General features: G+C 43.9%; 1 protein-coding gene across 2 annotated transcripts in view; it reads left to right on the forward strand.

Annotated features, from left to right (window-relative positions):
* The window catches only part of LOC139543754 (tetratricopeptide repeat protein 28-like), a 113,126-nt gene that overhangs the window by 85,133 nt on the left and 11,398 nt on the right, over nt 1–16,595 (forward strand). For both annotated transcript variants that reach the window (XM_071350133.1, XM_071350134.1), the window contains exons 10-17: nt 8,986–9,182; nt 9,489–9,642; nt 9,741–9,912; nt 10,054–10,222; nt 10,439–10,599; nt 10,701–11,189; nt 13,638–13,857; nt 15,999–16,079. In XM_071350133.1, coding sequence (XP_071206234.1) covers nt 8,986–9,182; nt 9,489–9,642; nt 9,741–9,912; nt 10,054–10,222; nt 10,439–10,599; nt 10,701–11,189; nt 13,638–13,857; nt 15,999–16,079 — 1,643 coding nt within the window. The remainder of the gene's footprint in view (nt 1–8,985; nt 9,183–9,488; nt 9,643–9,740; nt 9,913–10,053; nt 10,223–10,438; nt 10,600–10,700; nt 11,190–13,637; nt 13,858–15,998; nt 16,080–16,595) is intronic.

Genomic DNA, 16,595 nt, shown 5'->3' on the forward strand with positions numbered 1-16,595 from the left:
TGTCGCCCCCACCCCTTCTTCTGTGAGGTTTATCGGTGTCTGGCATCCAACGTTATAGTGCATTAACGCCACCTTCTGTACTGGAGCACCCCTGTCTGTCCTATCTTTAAAATGTACCAATAGAAGTATAAAGAGGGGCTCCTGCAGTTGCAGGAATGCCAACATGCAGGAACGCCCAGAATTGCGGGCCGCAATTACACCCTTCTCCTTAGCGAACGTTCTCTCTGCGTGGTGTTTTGGGAAATGCACGTTAGATCTTCAGCCGTTGTAAAAAAAAAAAAGCATAATTAAAAAACACTTGTAAGCCTAATTTCCATAGCTATCAGGAAACCAGACCCAGAGCTCTCTGTCATGCTTCATTGTGAACTGAAATTGGCCAGGGGCCAAACATTTTTGGGCTCTTGTATTGGAATTATATTGAATTCTGCTTATACAACCACGCTATACATCAATAAAGATAAAGTTCAAATGCCGAGACTCATTGAGTGTTTTTGAAATCTGTAGCCTACCTCTGCTGCGCTGTATCAGCACAATGGACAATGCCCTACAGCTAGGCCATTTCTGTCATGAATATAGGCTACAAGATAAATAAGCTGTTTGTAATAGGTGAATTGCCATATGTGAATGCAGCCATACACCGAGCGGTCTTACCAAAATAATGCAAACTAAATGCTGAAAGTAGTAGCCTAGTTATTCATGCATGCAAACAAAAATAATGAATACCAATTTGGTTAGAATACCGACACAACTGCGAATGTGAATGGACAACAAAACAGCAGTACCACTTAGTAGACAAAATATCAGATTGATAAAGGCATGACACAATCTATATTTAGGCTAGTTATATTAACAGTAAACAAATGCAGTAAATGGTGCTGGAGGAGATGCCTGCCATTTTACGGGCTCCTAACCAACTGTGCTATTTTGTTTGTAACTTATTTTGTACATAAAGTTGCTGCCGTTTCTTATGACTGAAAAGAGCTTAAGGACATCAGAACAGCGATTACTGGACAAAGATTTTTCCTTTAATGAGTCTGACGTGAAGGATACACTGCTTTCCAGAGACCAGGCCCAAATCCCTTTCATTCACGTGAAGAAAAGGCGGAGATACAGAGGGAGAAGATCGGGGTGCCTTGTGATGATTCGTAAGCGAGTGAGTAAATCGCCACTACCATCGGTTCTATTGGCCAACGTGCAATCACTGGAAAACAAACTCCATGATCTACGATCGAAATGGGCATTAAAAACTGTAATATCTTATGTTTCACCGAGTCGTGGCTGAACGACGACACGGATAATATAGAGCTGGCTGGGTTTTCCATGCATCGGCAGGACAGAGCAGCTACGTCTGTTAAGACAAGGGGCGGAGGTGTGTGTCTACAGTATTTGTCAATAACAGCTGGTGCGCAATGTTTAATATTAAAGAAGTCTTGAGGTTTAGTCTCGCCTGAGGTAGAGTACCTCATGATAAGCTGTATAAGACCACACTATCTACAGGTCAACATTCACAGACCACACTATCTACCAAGAGAGTTCTCATCTATATTATACGTATCTGTCTATTTATCACCACAAACCGATGCTGCCATTAAGACCGCACTCAATGAGCTGTATAAGGCCATAAGCATGCATGAGAGCACCAGCTGTTCCAGATGACTGTGTGATCATGCTCTCCATAGCCAATGTGAGCAAGACCTTTAAACAGGTCAACATTCACAAGGCCGCAGGGACAGACGGATTACCAGGGCATGTACTCAGAGCATGCACAGACCAACTGGCAAGTGTCTTCACTGACATTTTCAAGCTCTCCCTGACCGAATCTGTAATACCTACATGTTTCTAGCAGACCACCATAGTCCTTGTGCCCAAGAATGCAAAGGTCACCTAACTAAATGACTACCGCCCCGTAGCACTCACGCCGGTAGCCTTGAAGTGCTTTGAAAGGCTGATCATGGCTCACATCAACACCATCATCCCAGAAACCTAAACCAACTCCAATTCGCATACCGCCCCAACAGATCCACAGATGACGCAATCTCAATCGCACTCCACACGGCCCTTTCCCACCTGGACAAAAGGAACACCTATGTGAGAATGCTGTTCATTGACTACAGCTCAGTGTTCAACACCATAGTGCCCACTAAGCTAAGGACCCTGGGACTAAACACCTCCCTCTGCAACTGGATCCTGGACTTCCTGACGGACCGCCCCCCCCAGGTGGTAATGGTAGGCAACAACCCATCTGCGACGCTGAATCCTTAACACTGGGGCCTCTCATGGGTGCGTGCTTAATCACTTCCTGTACTCCTGTTCATCCATGACTGCGTGGCCAAGCACGACTCCAACACCATCATTAAGTTTGCTGACGACACAATAGTGGTAGGCCTGATCACCGACAACTATGAGACAGCCTATAGGGTGGAGGTCAGAGACCTGGCAGTGTGCCGAACAGGCCCCCATTAACATCGACAGGGCTGTACTGTGGAGCGGGTCGAGAGTTTCAAGTTCCTTGGTGTCCACTTCACCAACAAACTATCATGGTCCAAACACACCAAGACAATCATGAAGAGGGCACGACAACACCTTTTCCCCCCAGGAGACTGAAGAGATTTGGCATGGGTCCCCAGATCCTCAAAAGGTTCTACAGCTGAACCATCGAGAGCATCCTGACCGGTTGCATCACCGCCTGGTATGGCAACTGCTCGGTATCCGACCGTAAGGCGCTACAGAGGGTAGTGCGTACAGCCCAGTACATCACTGGGGCCAAGCTTCCTGCCATCCAGGACCTATATACTAGGCGGTGTCAGGAGGAAGGCCCACAAAATTGTCACAGACTCCAGTCAGCCAAGTTATAGACTGTTCTCTCTGCTACTGCATGGCAAGTGGTACCGGAGCGCCAAGTCTAGGTCCAAAAGACTCCTTAACAGCTTCTACCCCCGAGCTATAAGACTGCTGAACAATTAATCAAATGGCCACCCGGACTATTTACATTGTGGACTATAAACACCCGGACTATAAACAATATGCACAGTTCCATTTACAGCAACGAAAACCAATAAAAGTACAATTTATTTATTTATGTAATGAAACATCTCGATGTGTAGCTATACCCAGGGGAATCATTTGGGTTATTGCATTGTAATTTTATTGAATTCTGCTTATATCATGTTATACCACAATAAACATAAAAGTAAAAGAAACGCTTTTGACCAAGAAGTGACAGGTTCAATGGCACAAAATCTCACTGCGCTTTATCAGCACCGTGGACGTCGCCCTACACACTAAGGCAAGATTTTGACACAAACCTACCAGCTAGATTGTTTCAATCTTACCTTTTCAAAAGAGCTGCAGCTTCCTTGATGCTCTGTGGAACTTCCTGAGTCATCGATCATTACATTCTCCCAGAGATCTTCTTGTAAGATCCCTGTCAAATGCCGGTTGGATTAGTTGAGCTTCCCTTGGGTGTAGCATGCTTCTTCTGTGCTGACTGAACATGCTTTTCAAAGTGGAAAAAGTTCTCAGACCACACAGATTTCTGTCCGGTCTAACTTGTCCAGACTTTCCTAGTGAACATGGCAAACAGCCACACTGTTCATTCTCTTCTGTGTCATTGATGTTCTGAGACATCTTTTCAGTCTTCTCAGGGCACCGAAGCTTCTCTCAGCCTCAGCAGAGGATGCAGGAACAACAAGAAAAAGTCTCACCAAGGTTTCTACTTGCTTTAAAGCTTTGCTACCATGTTCTTGATGATTTTGACCCTCTGCGAGCAAGTGCTGCATGTGTAGTTAGACTCTAGCATTGCTAGCTGCACCTGCAATGCCCTGGGCTCCAACTCTGTCTACTTGTTGACCACACTATCCATTTCTCCAGAGATGAGCACCTTTTCCAACTTCTGGAGGGTGTGGAGCCCCCCCGGTCAAACCGGTCTGTGGATTGTACACTTGTAGTATCTAAGATGTGAAAGTAATGCATTCTGTAGTATGATTCTGCAGTATCATGGACATGAGTCTCAGCAGGGCCTGAGAAAACGTTTCGAAGGGTGGCAGATATGTGGCCTCAATAGGCACCAGGTCCAAGGAAGTGATCATTTGAGTTGACATGGGCCTATGTAGTGAGCCAGACAGAGACAGTGAACAATGTCCTGTGTTACTGGATAACCTATGAAGTTTACTTTAAAAGCTCACATTTACAGTGAGTTGGTCTATCAACAATCACATTTGACCAGGACTACATGATTCATTCAAGCTATGCAATTGTAAATGTAGGGCCTAGTGCCATCTTCTTGATTTTAACCTGGGTAAAAAAAGTAGATAAGAATATGTGATGATCGCTGAAGGAAGAGAGCCCACAGTATGATGTTATGTGTCTGTACATGCAGTGATGCAAAGTACTAAAGTGAAAATACTTTAAAGTACTACTTAAGTCGTTTTTTGGGTGTCTGTACTCTACTTTACTACTTACCTTTTTTGAAAACTTTTACTTTACTCCACTACATTCCTAAATAAAATAATATATGTTTTACTCCATACAATTTACCTGACACCCAAAAGTACTCTTTACATTTTGAATGCTTAAAAGGACAGGAAAATTGTCCAATTTATGCACTCATCAAGAGAACATCCCTGGTCATCCCTACTGCCTCTGATCTGGCGGACTCACTAAACACAAATGCTTCATTTGTAAATGATGTTTGAGTGTTGGAGTGTGCCCCTGTCTACCCCCCAAAAATTAAACAAGACAATTGTGCCGTCTGGTTGCTTAATATACTTTTACTTCTGATACTTAAGTATATTTTAGCAATTACATTTACTTTTGATACTTAAGTATATTTAAAACCAAATACTTTTAGACTTTTACTCAATAATTATTTTACTGGGTGACTTTCACTTTAGTCATTTTCTATTAAGATATCTTTACTTTTACTCAAGTATGACAATTGGCTGGTTTCCAAAGGAAGACAAATGTTTTAGTTGATGCCACTGGGCTTGGAATTGCCAGGGACCTCACAATACGATATTATCACCATACTTTGGTGCGGATAAGATATGTATTTGCAATTCTCACGATTCTATATGTATTGTGATTCGATACTGTGATTTTATTGCGATTCAATGTTCCAAACGTATTGTTCACCATATGTCTGCTGCAGAGAGACAAGAGAGAGCCATGAGCCAAACTAGTTTTGATCAGTCATGGAAATAAAAGTGCTGATAACAAATTGTCTCCCTATTTAAAGAGAAGATGCAGAACAAGCTATGAAGGAAAAATACTGGAGTTTTGGTGCAGGTACAGACATTTAGCGCAAAAATATATATTGTGATATTGTCAAAACGCTACAATACGATATATATTGTCAAAAATATTATTTTTTTCCCCCCATCACTGTAAAAGATACATCTTGACAGGGCCCATACAGTTCTGCAACTGTTTATTTTCACTTTAGAGGATAAGTCATCTCAATCACAGATCAACACTGCTGCTGCGCCTGCCTGCACTGACATCACTCTCCTCACTCTCCCTTGCTTCTCTAGCTCCCCGTCACAGCAGACATGGACATATACAGTGAGCCATACCGAGACAGTGAACAATGTCCTGTGTTACTGGATAACCTATGAAGTTTACTGTAAAAAGACACTGAGTTTCTCAGCAATCACATTTAACTAGGACTACATGATTCTTTCAAGATTGTAATTGACCATGACCAAATAAGTGCTACACTTGGTCTCCTGTAAAGAATGACAGGTTCCATCCCCCCTCTGAACTACTGTCTTCCACTGAGCCGGAGCTGGGCAGTGTGCACAGCTCAGTGGGACAGAAGTTCCAGCTCAGTGGGACAGAAGTTCCGAGGGGGGATGAGCGTGCTACTAACTTACATTTCTTTTAGGATGTTGCCCAAAGAAAAGGCAGATATCTGGACCCTTTCTTAACTTTATTTTTGAACGGCTTTAAAACCGTATCTCTGTTTCTTTTCTCTTTCATGAGTTAATAACATTTGTTTTGCACCGTCTCTTGTTTTATTGCTTCTTTTTAAATGTTTTATAAGATATTTTTTCCACATTTCATATACAGTACCAGTCAAAACTTTGGACACGCCTACTCATTCCAGGGTTTTTCTTTATTTGTACTATTTTCTACATTGTAGAATAATAGTGAAGACATCAAAACTATGAAATAACACATATGGAATCATGTAGTAACCAACAATGTGTTAAACAAATGAATACATTTGAAATAGAAACATTAGAAATTTGATAGAACCACCTGCAACTGGACATGTATAAGATACACTTTTCCCCCGTATCGAGAACAAAGAAATTATCGGCAGGAACAGGTTAGTTGAATAATTGTTTGCTATACTTTACAGTAGCTAAGCCATAACTGTGATATGGAGCATCACATATCACTTTACAGTTCCGTAGCTAGGGTAGTTGTGCAAAGTTAAACTGCCATTATGACTACTGTAGCATCCTCTTAGACAGTCTCTCTATATCTAACCAACGTTGTATTTGAACACACTAACACACAACACACGTACTCACACTCTCATTGACACTGGCTCTTTCTCACTTTCTTAAAAATATCATTCTAAAAACCTCTCTCTCATTCGCTCTCCAGTTGTCCAGAGAGGATGGAAGCCTGTCTCTCCCCTCTGGAGGATGACATGTCATGTCCCTCCCCTCTGGAAGATGACATGTCATGTCCCATCTGCTGTGAGATCTTCACAGACCCATCATCCTCTACTGCAGCCACAGCTTCTGCAGGACCTGCCTGGAGGCCACCTGGAAGCAGGGAGGGACCAAGGTCTGCTCTGTCTGCAGACAGACGTTTCCCGGCAACCCTGAGACCCTGCAGAGGGAGAAGCAGTGCACAGACTGCCAGCTGCCCAGAAAGATGGCCAAAGAGGAGACCTCGCATGGAGAACCCCCACAGGCTCCAATGCGCCAAACACATTTCACAGGCCCACACAATGTGTGTGGCCTCCACTAACATAAGCTTGGCTTGTTCTGCCTGGAGCGTGAGTGTGTGGAGTATTTCTGAGCATGCAGGCCACAGTTTCTACTCTGTGAAGAAGGCTGCTACCCAGAGGGAGGAGCTCAGAACACCACTGGCGGCCCTACAGAATAAAATGGCTGTCGTTGACAAGACCATACCCTCCTGGGAGAAAATGGCATCTCACCACGGGGCGCAGGCCCAGAAAACAGAGATAAAAGAGGAATTTGAGAGGCAGAGACAATAGCCAAGCTGAGGGAGGAAGAGGAGGAGAATATTAAAAGGATGTCATTTCTGTCTAAAAGAATCAGGGAGGTAGAGGAGAAGCTGTCGGGTGATGACACCGCATTCCTGCAAAGCTACAAGACCGCGAAATAGAAAGCAGAGATTCTCCTCTGGACCCTCCGCTTGTCTCTGGAGCTCTGGTCAACGTGGCCAAGCACCTGGGCAACCTTGGCTTATAGGTCTAGCAGAAGATGCAGTCAATTTTGGACTGCACACCTGTAGTTCTGGACCCAAACACAGCTGCATGCTCTCTCCATCTCTCAGAGAACCTGACCAGCCTAAGAATGAAGACTGAGGATAGGAGTCTTCCAGACAACCCAGAGAGGTTTAGTGGGTACTTAGACATTCTGGGTTCAAAGGGATTCACCTCAGGGATTCACAGCTGGGAGGTGGAGGTGGGGGACAATGACGACTGGTTATTAGCGGTGGCAAAAGAGTCCATTAGCAAGAAAAACGGTTCTTAAAAAAGCTAAACAGTTAACTGTAGGTGTGCTTGATGGTGTACCAGAGACAATCAAGCAGAAGCTGCAGAGGATCTATATTCAGCTAGACATGGACAAAGGAAAGTTGTCCTTCTATGCTAGTTCTGCTGTTTACGTCCGATTACAGCACCTCCACACCTTTAACCACACATTTACAGAGAGGGCGGTTCCATACTTCTATAGATCAAAAGGCGGAACCACCGCAGATCGTAACAGCAGAGGTCACTGTGTGTAAAACCATGCTCTGCTCTGAATGAGTAAAAGAGTACTTCCATTTTGTAATGTGATTCTCAACAGAAGGAATGTCAAACACCAACGTAAATACTGTTTGTTTATTTTTCTAATGCTAACTTTGAACCTTATTTTGCCTGAACGTTTCTTTCTTTTCACAAGGCTTTTGAGCTACAGAACAGAACATTTTTTGTTGTTAAACGAAAATTGCTGCACTGCCACTGTTTAGACCTACATTGATAGATTATTCAAGTCTTACATTTAAAATGTTCCTGGCAAGAAATGATTTCAAAAAAAGTGTTTGGCATACGTAACAAAAAAATGCATGTATTATTGACATATACTGTTAACCAACATGTTTATGTACATTAGAAGGACATTGAAAGTGTGAAGGTACCCTTCCTTTTAACCTAAACCTGATAGGCACTTCCTCTCTTGTTAAATCATGGCTATGTTCAGGATGAAAGAAAGTAGCAAATGGAAACAGCGTTTCTCCACTCAGAATGCCAAACTACCTTAGCTCATTTCATGCTCCACTCCATTTTAAGACTGACCCCTGGCCTACAAACACACACGCACACACACACTGGATCAGACAGACAGACATCAGGGCCGTGTGTTACTGATCCATCTACTTCTGCTGTCTCGACACGCCCTACCTCTCCTCCCTGTCTCGACACCTCCACATTTGCTCCCTCTTTCATTCCTCCCTTCTCTTGTCTTGTGTTTGATGCCGATATTCGAGCACTGATAGCCTCCCATACCTACACACACACTCACAGACATCGGTGTATTCAGGGATCTGACACGATTCGCTTTTTCCCGACAATTCCCTATCTGAATGTTCCGTAATGTTCCGTCCCCCTGAACAGGCCCAGTGTCAGACGGTCGACTGCGATCCTAATTGGTCATCCTCATGTCTAATCTCTGTTTGGCCGTCACTCACTCTCACTCGCTGGACTGAAAACGCCTCTCTGTGCCTCTCTCTCTCTTTCAGGTATAATCCACCAGATGAAGGGGGAGTACGATGCAGCGTTGAAGCTCCACAAGGCCCACCTGTGTTTGGTCCAGGAGCTGGGGGACTATGCTGCTCAGGGCAGGGCCTATGGGAACATGGGAAATGCCTACAACGCTCTGAGGATGTACGACCAAGCTGTACGCTACCACCGGCAGGAACTGCACATATCACTCGAGGTGAGGATGCACACTTGAACACACACGTGAACGCACACACGTGAACAAACACACACAGAGCGCTTTGTGGACGTACGACCAGGCTGTACGGTATCGTAGGTAGCAGATATCACTGGAGGCATGTTCAGTATGAAACCATTGTAGAACGTTGCAGATAGAAATGCCATGACTAGAGCTGACGTGATTCCTTATTTTATATACCAAAGAGGTATGTTTGTTCTGCATCATACATTTCTATCTGAACGTTGGCCAACGTTGTGTCCTGCTGAATGTGGCCCTGGTATTGACCTTTCTTTCCTCTCCCAGGTGAATGACCGTCCCTCCCAGGCCTCTACCCATGGTAACCTGGCTGTAGCCTATCAGGCGCTGGGCGCTCACGACCAGGCTCTCCAGCACTACCTGCAGCACCTGACCATCGCACGCGAGCTACGAGACACGCAGAGCACGGCCAGGGCACTAGGTAACGGACGGACAGATGGACAAAGTAATACAAAACAATATTAAATATACTTGAATTATTCCTAAAGGTAAAGGGTGTGTGTGTTTGTGTGTGTGTAGGTAACCTGGGTAACTTCCACTGCTGTAGAGGGGAGTATGCCCCGGCGGTTCCATACTACCAACAGTACCTGACCCTGTCACCTCAGCTACAGGACCTGGAGGGAGAAGGCAAGGTCTGCCACAACCTGGCCTACACACACTATTGTTTGGGACAGTACAGGGAGGCCGTCAGGTAGGACACACTCTTCATACACCTTGTATGTATAATAATAACTCATAAAGATACCTCTCCAAATAAATTACACAAAGGTCTCAACTTTGTGAAGAAAATTAGCCACACCCTTAGTAATTTTCTTCTTTTTTTTACTGACAGGTATTATGAGCAGGACCTGGCCCTGGCTAAAGACCTGGGTGATAAATTGTCCCAGGCTAAAGCCTACTGTAACCTGGGTCTGGCCTACAAAGCACTGGGGGAATATAGCAAGGCTGAGGACTGTCAGAGATACCTGCTGTCCCTGGCTCAGGCTCTGAACAACACTCAGGTACAGACAGTCATTAACACAACTGGGATTGGAGGAATGGGTCAGAAGTGGGTCTGCATGTGTGTTGGGGGGACTTGACAGGGGTGGGAGATTCTACATTAAAACTGTGTGTGTGTGTGTGTGTGTGTGTGTGTGTGTGTGTGTGTGTGTGTGTGTGTGTGTGTGTGTGTGTGTGTGTGTGTGTGTGTGTGTGTGTGTGTGTGTGTGTGTGTCCAGGCAGTGTTCCGTGCCCTGGGAAACCTGGGGGATGTGTGTGTGTGTCGGGGTGACGTGGCCGGGGCGGTGAGGTTCTACCAGCAGCAGCTCACCCTGGCTCAGGAGGTCAAAGGACACAAGATGGAGGCTGACGCCTACTCAGCGCTAGGCTCTGCCCACAGGTAGGCTTCTAGCCCAGATAGCATCTAAAATGTAATTTATTAACTTCTCATATGTTTTTAGTTCATATTGACTGGGAAGTAATAGACATTTCCTCCCCCAGACTCCTCCGTCAGTACGACCTGGCCCTGTCCTTCCACCAGCAGGAGCTGTCTGCCCGCACCGCTCTAGACGACCAGCGGGGGCAGTGTGGTGCTCTGGGCCGCCTGGCAGCCGTCCACATGGCCCTGACAGACTACCCCACAGCCTTCCAGTGCTACCAGGCCCAGCTCACCCTGGCACAGGGCCTCAGAGATGCCCGCGTGGAGGCACAGGTCCAGGGCAACATGGGCATCGCCAAGATGAACATGGGCGTCCTGGAGGAGGCCATTGGGTATTTTGAGCAGCAGTTGGCCATGCTGGAGCAGCTGAGTGGGGCTGAGTGTGTGCTGGACAGAGGCAGGGCCTACGGGAACCTAGCAGACTGTTATGACTCTCTGGGAGACTTTGAGGAAGCTATAAAGTACTGTGAGATGTTTCTGACTGTGGCTCAGAGTCTCAACCATGTTCAGGACCAGGAGAGAGCCTACAGGGGACTGGGCAATGCACACAGGTAAAACACAGATACACACACACACACACACACACACACACACACACACACACATGTTCTCACTCTCTCTGTCTGGCTGTTGCTTCCTCTTTATCTCTCTCTATTCTTCCTCTTTTAACCCCCCTCTCCTTTTCTCTCTCAATCTTTTCCTTTCTTTCTTTCTTTCTCTCTTTCTCTCTGTCTCTCTCTCTCTATCTCTCTCTGCTGATCCCTGGTGAGGGAAGGACAGAATAATGAAAGAATAAGTAATGTAATTATACTGATAAAAGCCACAGCTTGATGTTCATTTTCAGACACAGCCTCTTTTACATTCCCTCCCCCAAAGCTGTGCATGTTTATTTTCATCTCATACTAGCAAAATCAACATGACCTGAAGTTATTGCCTAATTGGTTTTCTTGTTAGCTTCCTTAAGTTTCACATATGGCTCTGTGGGAAACTAGAAGCTGTTGCTGTTTTGAGAGTGGAGTGTTTTATGGTGTGACTTATGTGTACTTAATATGAAATGCAATTGTGACCGACCGGCTCGATTCGGTTTTACGTAGCAAAATTTGAAATAGTTTTTTACATTGGATTAAAGGTAGAGACTGGTATATCATACACTACAGTTGAGGAACAATGGGAAAGTCATTCTGATTTGAAAGTTGTTAAACTTGTAACCTTTAGAAAATGGCTCTTGAATGTTTTGGTACCTACTGGAGAGCTCTTCTTTGTCTACACCCATTCAGCATCTTTCACACCCCCTTAAGCTTTAGCCACACCCATCTCTTTAAGGATTCACATGTGAGGCTATGTACTAAACAACCAAAGATTCAAGACTAAAGGCTGGGTTATACTATGGGTGTGTTCGTAAATTTAATCTGAAGTGCCAGAGTGTGCTCTGGGCATTTATAAACTCATAGCGTTGTCACATTGTCCGTTCGTAAATTCAGAGCGTTTCACTCTCGGAGCGTTCAGAACGCACACTGGACGCTCTGGGCAAGGAGTAGGGTTGATCTGAGTATTCTGACCTAACAACAGCAGTCAAGCACCCAAGCTAACTGGCTAACGTTGGCTAGCATGCTAGCTACTTCCAGACACAAATGAGAGAACAGCTTACTCTGACCTTTTTACTCGCCCTAGCAGAGATGGTTAGGCTGTTCTATGTTATCCAGAGCGTTTGCCAACTGCAACTGTGCTTTTGGCAAAAATGTAATTGTGCTTTTTTGCCTACGTTTACTGACACCAGCCGTTCGTAAATTCGTCAGCTATTCTGCGCTCTGGCACACTCAGACGAGAGTGCTCCGAAATTGGAGTAGATAGCCAGAGCGAATATACAAGCTACGTCTATCGACAGTTGTCGCAGTGACATCATAAACATTCTATTGAAATAGTTACTTGCATAGTGGAGTCTTTTTTTAATTAATTTTTTTACATGTAGCTAGTTAGCTAAACAATGAACCATAATCCCAAATCATAACGTTACTACCCTGCATGAATCTGCAGGTAGCTAACCAACAAGGTTCAATGTTAGCTAGCTAACATTAGGCTATAACTAGCAATGCAAATGGCTCTGCGATACGAATAATATTACTACACAGATCATACATGTAACATTAGCTAGCTAGCTAACAGTACACTTTAACTTGAAATTAAAACTACTTCCTGACAAAATGAGAAATGTGTAATATCTGAAAATGTCGCTATCTAGACTGTCTTACCCGTATATATGGATGGACGCTTCTCCCTCTCTGTCACAAATGGTTGCCCTTAGTTTGAAGATGTAATCCAGAGACAGGTGTTTTATACAACAGCCTTCTGTGTGTTCTATTTTCGACTTTGTCTGCATATTTGCAATCAAACGCCAGATTTTTCTCCATCTCCTTAGCTATCAAAACTCGGTCCTCCAGAAAGTGGAGAGCAACACTTATGGAATTCTACTACGATATCTTAAAAAACAAATCCACTTTAGAAAGGATTACCTACTCATACTGACCAGCTCATGTTATAGACAGAAGCGTGCTACATGTCAGACCAATCCGAACTCATCTCTCGGCATGTCCAGCCCACTCATTATCTCAGCCAATCATGGCTAGCGGGAAGGTTGCTGACTTTTTCCGTGGCTTAACCAACTAGGCTCGTAATTTAACTATTTTATTTGTATTTACAGATGGCATACACATTTGTTATTAAGGCACATGAAAGTTCACATGTTCCAGAATGCTTTTCTGGCCAAAAAACGCATTATGATAAAAAACAAAAGTTTATGTTCAAATGGCTCTCCTGTGAAGTAGTGACACTCGACATACGCCTAGTTTCCTGAAACAAGTCACATTTATGTAAATAATTGGTAGGGCTCCTTCTGAGTGCAATAGTGACTCATCTGCAGCAAGCAGCAGGCCAACTCTAAAGAGAGATATGGGACTAAACAAAAATAACTCCTATCTCCTCCCTTCCTCCTCTCCTGACAGATCTCTAGGTAGTCTCCAGCAGGCGTTGGTGTGTTTTGAGAAGCGTCTGGTGGTGGCCCATGAGCTAGGCGGATCGGAAGGTGGAGAGGGAGGAAGTGGAGGAAGGAAGGCCCAGGCCCAGGCATATGGGGAGCTGGGAGACCTACACAGCCAGCTGGGGAATTATGAACAAGCCCTATCCTGCCTGGAGCATCATCTAAACATCGCTTCCACCGCAGGGGTAAGACTTCTACCTCTCTATTGAGTGAATGACTGATGGGAGGGAGGTAGGAATAAATACCTGTAGTGGAGGTGGCACTTCTTTGGTTACTACATGATTCCATATGTGTTATTTCATCGTTTTGATGTCTTCACTATTATTATACAATGTAGAAAATAGTCAAAATAAAGAAAAACTCTTGAATGAGTAGCTGCGTCCAAACATTTGACTGGTACACACACACACACACACTCTCTCTCTCTCTCTCTCTCTCTCTCTCTCTCTCTCTCTCTCTATGCATGTATATATATATATGTATATATGTGTATATATGTACAGTGGGGAGAACAAGTATTTGATACACTGCCGATTTTGCAGGTTTTCCTACTTACAAAGCATGTAGAGGTCTGTAATTTTTATCATAGGTACACTTCAACTATGAGAGACGGAATCTAAAACAAAAATCCAGAAAATCACATTGTATGATTTTTAAGTAATTAATTTGCATTTTATTGCATGACATAAGTATTTGATACATCAGAAAAGCAGAACTTAATATTTGGTACAGAAACCTTTGTTTGCAATTACAGAGATCATACGTTTCCTGTAGTTCTTGACTAGGTTTGCACACACTGCAGCAGGGATTTTGGCCCACTCCTCCCTACAGATCTTCTCCAGATCCTTCAGGTTTCGGGGCTGTCGCTGGGCAATACGGACTTTCAGCTCCCTCCAAAGATTTTCTATTGGGTTCAGGTCTGGAGACTGGCTAGGCCACTCCAGGACCTTGAGATGCTTCTTACGGAGCCACTCCTTAGTTGCCCTGGCTGTGTGTTGCGGGTCGTTGTCATGCTGGAAGACCCAGCCACGACCCATCTTCAATGCTCTTACTGAGGGAAGGAGGTTGTTGGCCAAGATCTCGCGATACATGGCCCCATCCATCCTCCCCTCAATACGGTGCAGTCGTCCTGTCCCCTTTGCAGAAAAGCATCCCCAAAGAATGATGTTTCCACCTCCATGCTTCACGGTTGGGATGGTGTTCTTGGGGTTGTACTCATACTTCTTCTTCCTCCAAACACGGCGAGTGGAGTTAGACCAAAAAGCTATATTTTTGTCTCATCAGACCACATGACCTTCTCCCATTCCTCCTCTGGATCATCCAGATGGTCATTGGCAAACTTCAGACAGGCCTGGACATGCACTGGCTTAAGCAGGGGGACCTTGCGTGCGCTGCAGGATTTTAATCCATGACGGCGTAGTGTGTTACTAATGGTTTTCTTTGAGACTGTGGTCCCAGCTCTCTTCAGGTCATTGACCAGGTCCTGCCGTGTAGTTCTGGGCTGATCCCTCACCTTCCTCATGATCATTGATGCCCCACGAGGTGAGATCTTGCATGGAGCCCCAGACCGAGGGTGATTGACCGTCATCTTGAACTTCTTCCATTTTCTAATAATTGCGCCAACAGTTGTTGCCTTCTCACCAAGCTGCTTGCCTATTGTCCTGTAGCCCATCCCAGCCTTGTGCAGGTCTACAATTTTATCCCTGATGTCCTTACACAGCTCTCTGGTGTTGGCCATTGTGTTGAGGTTGGAATCTGTTTGATTGTGTGTGGACAGGTGTCTTTTATACAGGTAACGAGTTCAAACAGGTGCAGTTAATACAGGTAATGAGTGGAGAACAGGAGGGCTTCTTAAAGAAAAACTAACAGGTCTGTGAGAGCCGGAATTCTTACTGGTTGGTAGGTGATCAAATACTTATGTCATGCAATAAAATGCAAATTAATTATTTAAAAATCATACAATGTGATTTTCTGGATTTTTGTTTTAGATTCCGTCTCTCACAGTTGAAGTGTACCTATGATAAAAATTACAGACCTCTACATGCTTTGTAAGTAGGAAAACCTGCAAAATCGGCAGTGTATCAAATACTTGTTCTCCCCACTGTATGTATGTGTATATATGTATATATGTATGTATGTGAATATGTATATATGTATGTATGTGTATATATATATATATGTATATGTATGTATATATATGTGTATATATGTATGTGTATGTATATATATGTATATATATGTATATGTGTTATAAATCTGTTATAGATGTGTTATAAATCTATAATATATTATACAATATATTATATTCTAAATCTGTTCCTCCCAGGACCGAGCACTAGAGGGCGAAGCGAGCGGGGCGTTGGGTGGAGTGTACCAGCTGATGGGAGAGAACGAGACAGCTCTACAGGTTGGTTCTCATAATGATGTTATTATATTCAAATCAAAATCAAATCAAATCAAATTTATTAGTCACATACACATGGTTAGCAGATGTTAATGCGAGTGTAGCGAAATGCTTGTGCTTCTAGTTCCGACAATGCAGTAATAACCAACAGTAATCTAACCTAACAATTCCACACTACTACCTTACACACACACACAAGTGTAAAGGGATAAAGAATATGTACATAAAGATATATGGATGAGTGGTGGTACAGAACGGCATGGCAGATGCAGTAGATGGTATAGAGTACGGTATATACATATGAGATGAGTACTGTAGGGTATGTAAACATAAAGTGGCATAGTTTAAAGTGGCTAGTGGTACATGTATTGCATAAAGATGGCAAGATGCAGTAGATGATATAGAGTACAGTATATATACATATGAGATGGGTAATGTAGGGTATGTAAACATTGTATTAAGTGGCATTGCTTAAAGTGGCTAGTGGTACATTTTTACATAATTTCCATCAGTTCCCAT

The sequence above is a fragment of the Salvelinus alpinus genome, chromosome 18 (assembly GCF_045679555.1).
Source record: "Salvelinus alpinus chromosome 18, SLU_Salpinus.1, whole genome shotgun sequence".
In the NCBI taxonomy this organism is placed as follows: domain Eukaryota; kingdom Metazoa; phylum Chordata; class Actinopteri; order Salmoniformes; family Salmonidae; genus Salvelinus; species Salvelinus alpinus.